The following is a 13,505-nucleotide window of genomic DNA, read 5'->3' on the forward strand; positions in this document are numbered from 1 at the left end:
TCCTAATTTTTAAAATATTATTTTAATTGATTTATATAGTTTTATCAGGAAATCTTTGAGTCTCCCTTTCTGACTGAAACAGGAGAGTATTACAAACAAGAAGCTTCGAATTTATTACAAGAATCAAACTGCTCACAGTATATGGAAAAGGTAAGAAGGAACGTATTATGTTAAATGCATCATCTCTTACATATCAGGCATGGTTTTATTTAATATTTGTTTTCTTAATATATTTCTTTGGTGAGTTGTGTTTTTTTTTTTTTTTTTTTTGATCATTACTCTGAGTTGTAGCTAATGTACACTACCTATTGATAAATCGGGGCATTCTCCATGAGAAAAAAATTCTATCCAATTTTCATCATGGTTGATACTTCTTGATAAATCCTGATTGCTTGATTTTCTTGTCTTTAAAATTAATATTCACATTCTTGGCAAAAGAATAAACTATATTTTAATTTAGTTAGATGTTTAAGGAATAGGACAAGCATAGAAGCTAGGTGTGTTTGGGTTTTTATCTTTCCTTCTTTTCAAATGGAAGGAAAAATATAATAATTCTAAATCCTTGGATCAGTTACTCTCTTGGTCTGTTCAGTTTTTGGAAGACTGAGAAAAACCTCCACAAGAAATTTTAATTAATCTGTAAACCAACACATATTGATTAGTATTTTTAAATTTTTCTATTTTTTGTTTGTTTTTGTTTGTTTGTTTTTGTTTTTAGTAAAGGAATAGTCATGTAATAAAGTCAGTTACCATATAAGATGTATGAAATTTTTAGCCAGGTTTTTTCATTTGTGGTGTTGAGTTCCAAGCATTTTATTATAGAATGATTTTTGGTAGTTTATTTAGCCAAGAAGATAATGTGTTACAAGTAGAATAGTTATAGAGTGGCCTCCATAAGTCACAGGTCAAGAAATATCAGTACTTACTGATACATTGTTATATATTCCACAAAGCCCAGGTATAAAAGTCTGAGTTGTTTAATTTTCTTCCTGCTGTTGTTACTAATTAGCTATAGGACCTCCAGTAGGCCCTGTAGGACATTTTTCTATATCTATTAAGTGCAGGTTACATACACCAAGTCAGTGGTTCTTAGCTTTAGGCCATTTTTTTGCTTCTTAGACTCCTGTTAAAGGTTCTAGATCCACTATTGAAAAGTGCACTGGGATTATCAGTGATACATACCCTCCTTGTTATATTTGGCTCTCAAAAAGAGGCTCTTTTCAAAAATATTGTATGTTCCACTTATAGAACCATATAATGTCTAGAATATGGACTCCTGACTCTAATTCCTCTTACATTTAGTTAAGCCATAAACATTAAAGTTATAGTACACTATAATGACTAATAGGCATAGTCCTTTTAAGGGATATTTTTATTTTAAAAGAAAAACTTTTTGATAAAAATGACTTTCTTGGTTGATTAAATATGTGCTGAACATCTTTTAGTCCACATACTTCCTTTTGGTTTCTGTGGCTTTGCCCTGGACTTTTGGCTCCACAGGGGAGCAATGTAGGAAAGATGGGACCCTCTCTTCAGTCTTTGCCTCATTTTCTAAAAGGTATCTGAGAGTTATTCAGGAGCGATGTGTTATTTCCCCTCTCAGCATCACTTTCCTTCCCAGTATCACCTTCTGATGCCCAGATAAACTTGGCAGTACTCCCCAAAGGCTTATTATACAGTTTTCTGGAACCATTTAAGCTCAGAAACTCCAGTTACAATAGTTTCACATTGCAGAACGCTTTCGAAGTCTAAACATTTGTATGTGTCTGTATGTGCTAGGATTTTTATTGCAAATGTAATTTTGTTTTGAGGTAGAAATGGCTAGATTCTCTAGCTATTAGTCTTTATTAGCTGGTTCTTGTTAATGTCAATCAGTGTATTGTTTGTAGACCAGTGTTTCTTATATAGGATAAGCTTTACTAAAGCTCTTGATTGACATCTTTAACTATGGCTGAATATATTTGACTTTCAGAAATTTTAATGAAGTCTTTAATTTGATAATTCTCATGTACATACTGTTTATATTTACATTTTATAAGAAGAGGGACCAACATAAAATAATTAAATTAATGTACTTGATCCAGTTGATGTAAACTATTTTTTAGTTTGATAGTTAAATATTCATAAAGTGACCACCTGTTCTGGTTTTTAATAATTTTTACCACTTTTCCTGTTGCATGTTGGGTTGTTTATATAATAGGATGATTAGAGTCAGTAAATGAAAACAGAATGCAGACCACTTAACTTTAGTTCGTGTTCGTAAGATTTCGGTAAAATGTAGGTGATAGATATTAGCCTAAATAAATATTTGAAATGATTTATGAAATGTGGGTTTAAATTGGTTATGTAATTCTTGTTACCTGGCTATTTTTAATTGAGCCATTAAAATTAGATTACCTAAATTATTTACTGATATTACAGGTTTTTCCTCATAGTGGGTCATGACTATAAGAATATATTTTTAAAGGTTCTAGGTAGATTAAAAGATGAAGAAATTCGATGTCGAAAATACTTGCATCCAAGTTCATATACTAAAGTGATTCATGAATGTCAGCAACGAATGGTAGCAGACCACTTACAGTTCTTACATGCAGAATGTCATAATATTATCCGACAAGAGAAAAAAAATGGTAAGTGATATGAAATAGTAAATGTGAATAGAAACTAAATTAGAAACCCACTTTCTACATCATCTCCAAGCTTTCTTAGAAATCAAACATTAAGAAAAAAAAGGAATTCAAACATTTTTAGTAGTAGTCTCTCAAATACTCAATATGCCTTTTTACCAATTCTTAATAATCTATTTTAAAAGATTTTTTTGGAAAGATATGTTTTCAAAAGGTATTCCAAAGTCAAAAGCTAGGAAAAAGTGCACATTTTTTATATATCACAAGGGCTAATTTCCTTAATATATTAAGAGTTTCTAATAAATAGAAAAAAAAACAAAGATGAAAAAGAAATATAAATTGATTTTAAATATATGCAGATGCTCAATCTTATTCAAAATAGAGGAAAATACAAAATAAAGATATGAGATTCTAGTCATGAGCAGTAAAAAAATGGAATTTTTTTTTAAAGAAGAAAGTATTGTCACACAACGGGGAATAACAAGGAATAAACATAACGAGATACATGCCAGACCTACACAGAAAAAAAAAAAAAACATTGTTGAAAGCAACATTGGTTTATAGATCCAGGAGAATCTACTCAAAACTGAAGTGTTTTTGTTTGTTTGTTTTAATTCTGAAGGTTAAACTCTTAGACTAAGAGTCTAAGAAAAGTCAAGACAGTTTTGAAGACCATTATGAGAAGACTTTGCAGGATAGCGTGACTAAAACCACAGTAGTGAGGACAATGAGGCCCTGGCGTGAGGGTAGACAAATAGACCAATGGACTAAATTAAAACAGAGCCGAGAAGTAAACCCTACAGAAATCCTTGGCTTAAGCCCATTGTGACATTGTAGAGCAGTGGGTGAAGGATAGTCTTTTTAACACATAGTGCTGAATCCACTGGATATACACTTGGGAAAAAAGCAAAATTTGATCTCTACCTCAGACACCATATACAGAATCAATCAATACATTGTAGGCTTTTGACCTACATGTAAAACAGGAATACTTCAAGAAGATGTTATAGGAGAATAACCTCACAACCTTGAGGTAGGGACAGATATTTTAGATGAGACACAAAAAACACTAACCACAAAGGAAAGATTGATCAAGTGGACTACATTAAAATTAAAAACTTTGGATCCTTAAAAAACCATTAAAAGTATTAAAAGATAATCATAGGGTAGCCTTAAAATACCATTAAAAGTATCAAAAGATAATCATAGGGTAATATATTTGCAATCTCTAAAAACGGTTTATGTCCAAAATATAAAATGGTCAGGAAATTTGAATAGATACTGCAGGGTAGAGTATATCCAAGTGGCCAGGAAACTTATACAAAGGCCCTCGATCTTATTAAAGTAGGGGAATGCAAATTAAAAGCCACACTAAGATATCAGTACTCACATTTTGATATAAAATTTAAAAGACCAAATATACTAAGTGTTGGGAAGTGTGTGAAATAGCGAGAACTTGTTATGTACCCTGAGCTCAGAGTATAAATTGATGCAACTACTTTGAAAAACCAACATTGACTCTTAAAGCTGACTGTATGCACATCTTGATCCAACCATTCCTCTCCTGGATGTATAATCCCCCACCCAAACTGCATGCAGATATGTATAAAAAGGAACAAAAATGTTCATAGCAGCCTTAATTGAGTTAGCTCCAAACCAGAAACAACACAAATGTCCAGTAATAGTAGAATAAAGTACAGTATACTCCTACAATGGAATATTATTAGAGGAGTGAAAATGAACATATTACAACTACATACAAAATGTAGATGAGCCTTATAAACCTGTTGAACAAAAGAAACTAAACATGAAGGAATTGTATGATTCCATTTTTATAAATAGTTCAAAACAGACAAAGCTAATCAGTGGGTTGGTAGGTCATGACAGTGGTTACCTTTGCAGAAGAGCAAGAGGAGTAGTGATTGGGAAGAGTTATGAAAGGAACTTCTGGGTGTGGAGAATGTCTTTTCTTACTCTGGGGGTGATAACATGGGTATGTATGTGTTCACTTACGATAATTCATTGAGATACACATTCGGGGGGGGATTTGTACACCTTGTCTATGTATGTTATATTTCAAGAAAAAATTTAAAAAGCATTGCACTGAGACATGATTTTCAGCTCTCAATGGGAAAAACCAAATGTCTGATGACTCGTTGTTGCCAAGAGAACTTCCTGGTATTGGGAGCTATGTTACAAGGATCTGCCTATAAGATGAAGCTTTAACTCAACAGTTCCACTTCCAGGGATTTATACTACAGATATTCTTGCCTATATACAGAAATATTAATTGTAATATTGTAATATCAAGAGATTGGAAACAACCAAATTTTCATCAATTTTTAAGAAATTGTAGTATAGCCATATAATGAGGTGTTATGCAGTTGTAAAATACACTTTATGTAATGATATAAAGAGATGTCTAAGTTAAAATGTTATGTTCTTCAATTGCAAATAATACATAAAATATGCTACACTATTTGTATTAAAAGGGGCAGAAGGAAAACAGTATGTGTGTGTTTGAATATGCATGAAACACCTTTGAAATGGTATTGACTACAATATTGCTTTGGAGAGATGGGTGCAGGGAACCTTCTCTGCATTCTCTTGTAATTCTGCATTTTGAACTGTATATTACCAAATACATTAAAATATTTTTTTTAACTCTTTGGAAATTCAATAATCAAATTTCTTTTTTTCTTCAGACATGGCAAATATGTATGTCTTACTTCGTGCTGTGTCCACTGGTTTACCTCATATGATTCAGGAACTGCAAAATCATATCTATGATGAGGGGCTTAGAGCAACCAGTAATCTTACTCAGGAAAATGTGAGTTACATAAGGAACTGGATATTTTTTTCTCTTAATCAGATTATCGTGGAGTTTTTCATATGATTTTACTGTTTTAAACAATGACAGAAAAGTCCTACCATTACAAACGAAACATCTTTATTAAAATGTTTTATACTTGCAGTTTGTTGGCCTCATTTTAGAATTTTCATATTATTAGAAAATCATTGATTGAGATAGGCTGCTTCTTAGTCATATTGATATGTTCATTTAGCAGTTGTTTAACTTCTCTCAGAAAAATACTTTTGCTATTTCTAAATGTAATTGGCATTAATAGTTGTGATGGTCATAGTGTTAATCAGTGGTAATAATAGACAACTTACAATTTATTTTCTTTATATATGCTTTGAATTTGGTAGTCCAGGAAGCAAATTTAAATTAAAAGAGTCTTCCCTAGCCCTGGCCCGAGTCTGAGCCCTGGCCTCCCGAGTTGCTCTCTGGCTCTCCAAGCAGCATGAGGTTCACCACCCGCTCCACCTTCTCTTCCAACTACCGGTTCCTGGGCTCCGTGCAGTCACCCAGCCACCGGGTCAGGCCCATCAGCAGCAGCGCGGCCACCATCTATGCAGGCGTGTGGGGCTCAGGCTGCCGGATCTCCGTATCCCGCTCCACCAGCTTCCGGGGCGGCTAGGGGTCTGGGGGCTGGGCTGTGGGGATGGCCGGGGGTCTGGCAGGCATAGGGGGCATCCAGGGTGAGAAGGAGACCATACAAGACCAGAATGACCACCTGGCCTCCTACCTGGAGAGGGTGAGGAGCCTGAAGGCTGATAATCAGAGACTGGAGATGAAAATCTGGGAACACCTGGAGAAGAACAGCCCCCAGGTCAGAGACTGGGGGCATTACTTCAAGACCATTGAGGACCTGAGGGCTCAGATCTTTGCAAGTGCTGTGGACAATGCCCGCATTGTTCTGCAGATTGGCAATGCCCGGCTTGCTGCTGACGACTTCCGCGTCAAGTATGAGACAGAGCTGGCCATGCACCAGTCTGTGGAGAGCGACATCCATGGGCTCCGCAAGGTCATTGATGACACCAATGTCACTTGGCTCAGCTAGAGACAGAGATTGAGGCTCTCGAGGAGCTGCTCTTCATGAAGAAGAACCATGAGGAGGAAGTAAAGGGTCTACAAAACCAAATCGCCAACTCTGGGTTGACGGTGAAGTTGGATGCCCCCAAATCTCAGGACCTCAGCAAGATCACAGCAGATATCCGGGCCCAGTATGATGAGCTGACTCAGAAGAACTGGGAGGAGCTGGACAAGTACTGGTCTCAGCAGATCGAGGAAAGCACCTCAGTGGTCACCACACAGACTGTTGAGATTGGAGAAGCTGAGATGACCCTCACGGAGCTTAGATGTACTGCCCAGTCCTTGGAGATCAACCTAGACTCCATGAGAAACCTGAAGGCCAGCTTGGAGAACAGCATGAGGGAGGTCAAGACCCGCTACACGATGCAGATGGAGCAGCTCAACGGGGTCCTGCTGCAGTTGGAGTCAGGGCTGTCCCAGACCTGGGCAGAGAGGCAGCGCCAGGCCCAGGAGTATGAGGCCCTGCTGAATGTCAAGATCAAGCTGGAGGCTGAGATTGCCACCTACTGTCGCCTGTTGGAAAACAGGAGGACTTCAGTCTTACTGACGCCCTGGACAGCGGCAACTCTGCAGACCATCCAGAAGAGCACCACCCACAAGATCGTGGACGGCAAGGTGGTGTCTGAGACCAACGACACCAAAATTCTGAGGCATTGAGGCAGCAAAACGGGGTACCCTTTGAGGAGCAGGAGGCCAATTAAAGGTTCAGAAGTTAAAAAAAAAAAATCTTCCCTACATATATGCTTGCTACCCAAAATACCCAGCAATGATCCTCATATCCATAATACTTGTCTTTCTGAAGAGTTCCCTGGCAATCAAATGACTATATATACAGCAAGGTATCTTTCCTCTCAAAATGTGTTACTGTCATCAAATCATGTTGGATCACCTTCTCTGTTATTACTAGGGATGGTTTAACGAATAAGATAGACATGACGTGAAATGTTACTACTCTTCCTGAAGTAGAGCTTTGGCTCTTCATTTGCAGTAATTTCTGTACAAACATCATTGTTCAGGAGCATTTATTAACTGCTGATCATTTCAGTGAATTTTATTTTCTGACACAATAATGCATAAGTAAAACCACTAGTTTATATTATTAGTTTTTTAGGTTCAGGGTGTTGAATGATACCTGGCAAAGAGGCATAGACTTGTCAAGGATAGAGTGGGGAGGGGGATGGAAGTATAAGAGAATATGTTTGTAGTAGACCCAAATAATTTTAGTTGGCATAATTCCCTCCATTAAGTTCAAAAGCTCACTTTTGCACTGCTAGATACTTTTTTTTCCCTCTGATATATGGGGGGTTGTACTGCTTAGTTTAGAGATCTCTCTTTTCACAGATTCTGGCTTTTTAACTCTTCTTTCTCTCTCAGCCTTCAGTAGCTTTGGAGGCAGTTTTTGTTTATGTAATCATCTATGAAAGAATAGGCCTGGTAGTTCAGAGGCTGTATCTTGTTACTCTGAATATAATGGCATTTCAACAGAGAAAGTTGTTTTTAGTGGATCCTTCTGGCAGAAGTACTCCAATCCTGCATTTCTGGTGTTGAGTGACAAGCTAATTTCAATCTTAAACTTTTAGATTTTTAAGGCCATCTTATCTAAAAACATTTTTGAGGGTGTGTGTGTGTGTATAACATTAATCTGCTTAGGGAAAATGTTATGCATAATTAAACAATTCTTTAATAAGCCTAATTTTATCCTTAAACTTCTTAAAATGTGATTTGTACTTTCTATTTCATACTTTTAGATGCCAACACTATTTGTGGAGTCAGTTTTGGAAGTACATGGAAAATTTGTTCAACTTATAAACACTGTTTTAAATGGTGATCAGCACTTTATGAGTGCATTGGACAAGGTAACTTTTTTATATGTATATATAATTCTTTATATGTATATATAATTCTCTTTAATCACTATTCTTTAGGCAGTTTCAAAATTAGGGCTTCTAATTGTGTATATGATTTCTAATTTAGACAAAGTCAAAATAGAGAACTTTTCGATTAATAACTGGTTAAATGGATTGCTTGAATTATATGGGGATTGAATTTCCCATGTGTATGCTACATAGGGGAAATGGCTAATAAGCTAATGTCTTCTAAAAATGCATGTATAGGGATCCCTGGGTGGCGCAGCGGTTTGGCGCCTGCCTTTGGCCCAGGGCGCGATCCTGGAGACCCAGGATCGAATCCCACATCGGGCTCCCAGTGCATGGAGCCTGCTTCTCCCTCTGCCTGTGTCTCTGCCTCTCTCTCTCTGTGACTATCATAAATTAAAAAAAAAAATTTAAAAATGCATGTATAGGGACGCCTGGGTGGCTCAGTTGTTGAGTGTCTCTGTCTTTGGCTCAGGGTGTGATGCTGAGATCCTGGCATGGAAAAAATAAAATATTTTTTTAAAATGCATGTATAGTTTTAATATTCTTTAGTGTTGATTTTTTCTTTAAATATAGTACTTAGGCTACTATACTGAATAATATTTGAAAGAAAAATAAATAGGTTTTATAAACTTTTGGATTTTGGTACACTTTAAAGGAAATTTGTTTACATGGTCATTAGAAGATTTTTATTTTATTTTATTTATTTTTATTTATTTTTATTTTTTAAAGATTTTATTTATTCATGAGAGACAGAGAGAGAGAGGCAGAAACACAGGCAGAGGGAGAAGCAGGCTCCATGCAGGGAGCCTGATGTGGGACTTGATCCCCGATCTCCAGGATCATGCCCTGGGCTGAAGACGGCGCTAAACCGCTGGGCCACCATGGCTGCCCCATTGTAAGATTTTTAAAAGTGTAGTCTTATCCATGTTCAAATACTAGTAATGAATTATAGAGAATATCTTTCAGTGGGAGCAGTATTTATAATTTTTATGTAATTCTCATTAGGGATGCAGTGAGAAATTTATTCTGCATTAAATATGAAAACAGGAATGCTGTGTTTTGTGTGAGGTAGTAATTTTCGGATAAACAGATTATAGCATACTATATTGAATCAGCTGCACTTTTACCCTATTACTGGGGTCTAATTACTGATCTGTTTTCTTACTTAGGCCCTTACATCAGTTGTAAATTACAGAGAACCCAAGTCGGTTTGCAAAGCACCTGAACTGGTAAGTTTGATGGTTGCTTAAAAATTAATCTTATGGAAAATTAGTATTAGAAAACTGAGGAGAGTGTCAAATTAATTTGGTTTTGTAGTATCTTTCAGAAAAATAGATGAAGTTAAATTATTAAAAATAAAAGCAAGGATGTCTATTGTGTATGATTTGTCATTTATTTAAGGAATGCAGACAGCCATATATGAAAGCCTTTTTTAAAGGGATAACTGGCAGGGAAAATAACTCCATTTTACAACCTTTGCTCTTTAAAGTACATGCACTTTGAAACAATTTGCATTACTTCTCCTAGGGATTTTATTTTATCTAAAATCTAAAGGAAATTGGCTGGTAAATTTTTGATAGCCGTTAAAGGAAACTTGTTTACAAGGTTGTTGCAAGATTTTTAAAAAGTATTTTCTTAATGTCAAAAATACCAGAGCCTCTCAAAACTCATCTAGGTGTTCTTTTGAAACTTATGTTACTTAAATCAATGCTTTATTGGTCTCTACATGTTGATTAGATATTTTTACTTATTTCTAGTTTTTTTTTAATACTTACCTTATGGCATATTTTAAGCTTTTTGGTGCATGTTCATAATTTTTAAAACATACACTTAAGTATGGCAAAGACCCTGTCCATTGATCTTATTTTGTATTGTTGCCACTTTGCCTCCTTTGAGGCATGATATGTACAGAAAGGCCCTTTCTAAGATTTACTGTCAATTTCTACTTGAGCTTGCTAAGTACTGTGACAACTTATTAAAGAAGTCAGCGAAGGGGATGACTGAGAATGAAGTAGAGGACAAACTCACGAGCTTCATTACCGTTTTCAAGTATATCGATGATAAAGATGTTTTTCAAAAGGTAAGTTGTTAACAGAGAAGTTTTATTTGTGTTTTAGTCAGCTTTGATTTAGTTTTGAACTTCAAATCATCAGAAAGGAAATAATCTTTAAAAAATTTTTTTAATATAGTTCTACGCAAGAATGCTGGCAAAACGTTTAATTCACGGGTTATCTATGTCTATGGATTCTGAAGAAGCCATGATCAATAAATTAAAGGTAATTTAAGCCTTTATCTGATAATGTCCTAAAATTATCCCACTAGCACAGAAAGATACTCATAGCAGCATTATATGTGGTAATGAAATAAATATTTCATCAATAGGTAACTGGTTAAAATATAAAATACATATTCATGTGGTATGTGCAAATACTATATTGAAAGCACAGACTCTCTCTGCATATTAATTTAGAATCACCCACAAGATATAAATAGTGTTAACTTTACAAAAAATTGTATTACTTGTAAATGAATACACCTAAATTATTCTTTTAAGTACAAGTTTTGGAGTGCAGTTGAATTTCAGTTCATTTTTACATCATTTTAGTGTATAGTGTATACACCAGTGAGATAAGTAGTAACTGATTCATATTTATCCTGGGTTACTTAGTAGTTGATAATTCCTGCATGCTAAACATTGAATATACTATGTGATCCTTTTTACATATATCAATCAATAAATAACTTTTGATTTTTAAAAATAGTGTTAACACAAAGCATTTTACATCCCAAGATTAGATCCAGATTTTCTGTCATGGTGAGAACAGAGTTTTGAATAATTTCTTTCCTTTTTTTTTTTTTGAATAATTTCAAGGAAGTAGATTTCTTCATTATTCAGGGGGTGCTATTAAAAATATGCCTAAGTACCCTCCTTTTTAAATTGACTACTGGCTCAAATATGCCCAGTCATCTTTCATGTGTGTTTGATACTATATGTAAACCTTATAAGGTATCTTACATACAGTAATGGAGCATTTTGTAGTGTTGAAATAAGACATAATGGAGCATTTTGTAGTGTTGAAATAAGACACATGGATTTATACAAAAGTTTTTGTTTTAAAGGGAAATTCATTTTTCATAAATCTGTGTATTCTACATTGATAAAAATGTTTTATTGAAGTATTTTGTTTTGAATAGCTGCTTTGGATTATGAAAAATATAGGCCTTTGGTGTAAATATATAAATAGGACCTTTGACCATAGACTTGTCAGTAGCAACACAGTCTTAATAATGAATATGGTTTTTTATTTTTTTCTTTTTAAATCGTATATTTTTAAAAACTATTTTTTTTTTTTTTTTACAGCAAGCCTGTGGTTACGAGTTTACCAGCAAGCTGCATCGGATGTATACAGATATGAGTGTCAGTGCTGATCTCAACAATAAGTTCAACAATTTTATCAAAAACCAAGACACAGTAATAGATTTGGGAATTAGTTTTCAAATATATGTTCTACAGGTATGAGTATGTGTTCCTTTGAAGGCATTTGCTAACCATTTCAAATACTCTGATGCAAAGGATTAATGAATGAATGGATGCCGATTACATTTCTTTCATTCAGTGGATGGTAGCTTCTAAAGTTATGTTGTTATATTGATTTGGAATGAAATGTGTCATGATAGAAATGTTGATTTTGAGGAAGGTGAAAAAAAAGGTGCTTTAATTGCTTAAATCATTTTACAAATATTTACTTTTAAGTTAGATATTTATCTCTTTTAACTTTGTTCTAGGCTGGTGCATGGCCTCTTACTCAGGCTCCTTCATCCACATTTGCAATTCCCCAGGAATTAGAGAAAAGTGTACAGATGGTAAGTTTGCAGGAAATATGTTAGACCAATAATTGTCTTCATGTTATATTACTTTAAATATTTTCCCAAAGTTTTAAGGGCTCATGTGATATAAAAGTATATTCACAAATTATAGTTAGTCTGCCTGATAGGAAGAATATAAATTATTGTAGTTCCAAATACAAAACTAAAATGCTAAGGACGTCATTCATTTCTTTGTCAAAGTGTGTCTCTTTTATTAAATTTGTTATCTGCTCTTAAGCAGTTTTAATTTACAGAAACTTTGATATTAGAAGTTTAGAACCAAAAAAAAAAAAAACAAACAAAAAAAAAAAAAGAAGTTTAGAACCCAGTACTTAAAAGCAGTCATTTTCTAATTTTTCATTTGAATTTGGAGCCATTTTTGTACCTTCTCTGTGATAGTTTATCCCCTGTAATAGTTATTTTTGTTTCTGGGCTGAAATTTAGGTAAGTATATGGAATGTGAAATAATACAGAAAAAAATGCTTTAAAGTGTGACTAAATATAAACCTTACAGTGCTTACCAAAAAGCTTTTAAAGAGACTGTATATCTTTACAACTTTATTGAAATATAATTAATATACCATATGTCCTACCTATTAATATAATTAATATACCATTTGTCCTATCTAACTAAATACCATAGATTGTGTTGCTATAAATAACAGATTTATTTCTCACAATTCTGGAAGCTGGAAGCCTGAGATCAAGGTGCCAGCGTAGTCAGATGAGGGCCCTCTTTAGGTCACAGACTTCTCTGTGTCCTCATCTGTCAGAAGGGGTTAGGGAGCTCTGTAGGGTCTCTTTTAGGTAAGCATATAACTCCCTCCCCCACTTTTCCCAGCCCTAGCCAATCTGCTTTCTCTATTGATTTGCCTAATCTGGACATCTCACATAGAGTCATATCATTTGTGACTGACTTCATTCACTTAGCATAATGTCAGAGTTCATCCTATGTTGTAGCATGTATCAGTAGTTAATTCCTTTTTATTGCCAAATAATCCATTGTATGGATGTACTACATTTTATTTGTCCTTTTATCAGTTGATAGGCATGTGGGTGTGTTTCTACCTTTTTGGTATATGAATAATGCTGCTATGAACATTCATGTATAAGTTTTTGAGTGGACATGTTTTCATTTCTCTTGAAACTGACCCTTTTTTATTTATTAACTCATCAAAAGAGGTTTCTTCTTGACTG

At 34.6% G+C, this 13,505-nt stretch overlaps 1 protein-coding gene and 1 pseudogene across 5 annotated transcripts in view; both read left to right on the forward strand.

Moving 5' to 3' along the window:
• CUL2 (cullin 2) overlaps nucleotides 1-13,505 on the forward strand; it is a 164,996-nt gene that overhangs the window by 136,490 nt on the left and 15,001 nt on the right. For all 5 annotated transcript variants that reach the window (XM_055308615.1, XM_055308611.1, XM_055308612.1 and 2 more), the window contains exons 8-16: nucleotides 40-150; nucleotides 2,468-2,630; nucleotides 5,333-5,457; nucleotides 8,313-8,420; nucleotides 9,611-9,670; nucleotides 10,393-10,521; nucleotides 10,631-10,717; nucleotides 11,803-11,955; nucleotides 12,228-12,305. In XM_055308615.1, the coding sequence (XP_055164590.1) occupies nucleotides 40-150; nucleotides 2,468-2,630; nucleotides 5,333-5,457; nucleotides 8,313-8,420; nucleotides 9,611-9,670; nucleotides 10,393-10,521; nucleotides 10,631-10,717; nucleotides 11,803-11,955; nucleotides 12,228-12,305 (1,014 nt within the window). The remainder of the gene's footprint in view (nucleotides 1-39; nucleotides 151-2,467; nucleotides 2,631-5,332; nucleotides 5,458-8,312; nucleotides 8,421-9,610; nucleotides 9,671-10,392; nucleotides 10,522-10,630; nucleotides 10,718-11,802; nucleotides 11,956-12,227; nucleotides 12,306-13,505) is intronic.
• LOC129499036 (keratin, type I cytoskeletal 18-like) lies at nucleotides 5,933-7,221 on the forward strand (annotated as a pseudogene).

The sequence above is a fragment of the Nyctereutes procyonoides genome, unplaced genomic scaffold (assembly GCF_905146905.1).
Source record: "Nyctereutes procyonoides isolate TBG_1078 unplaced genomic scaffold, NYPRO_anot_genome, whole genome shotgun sequence".
Lineage (NCBI taxonomy): Eukaryota > Metazoa > Chordata > Mammalia > Carnivora > Canidae > Nyctereutes > Nyctereutes procyonoides.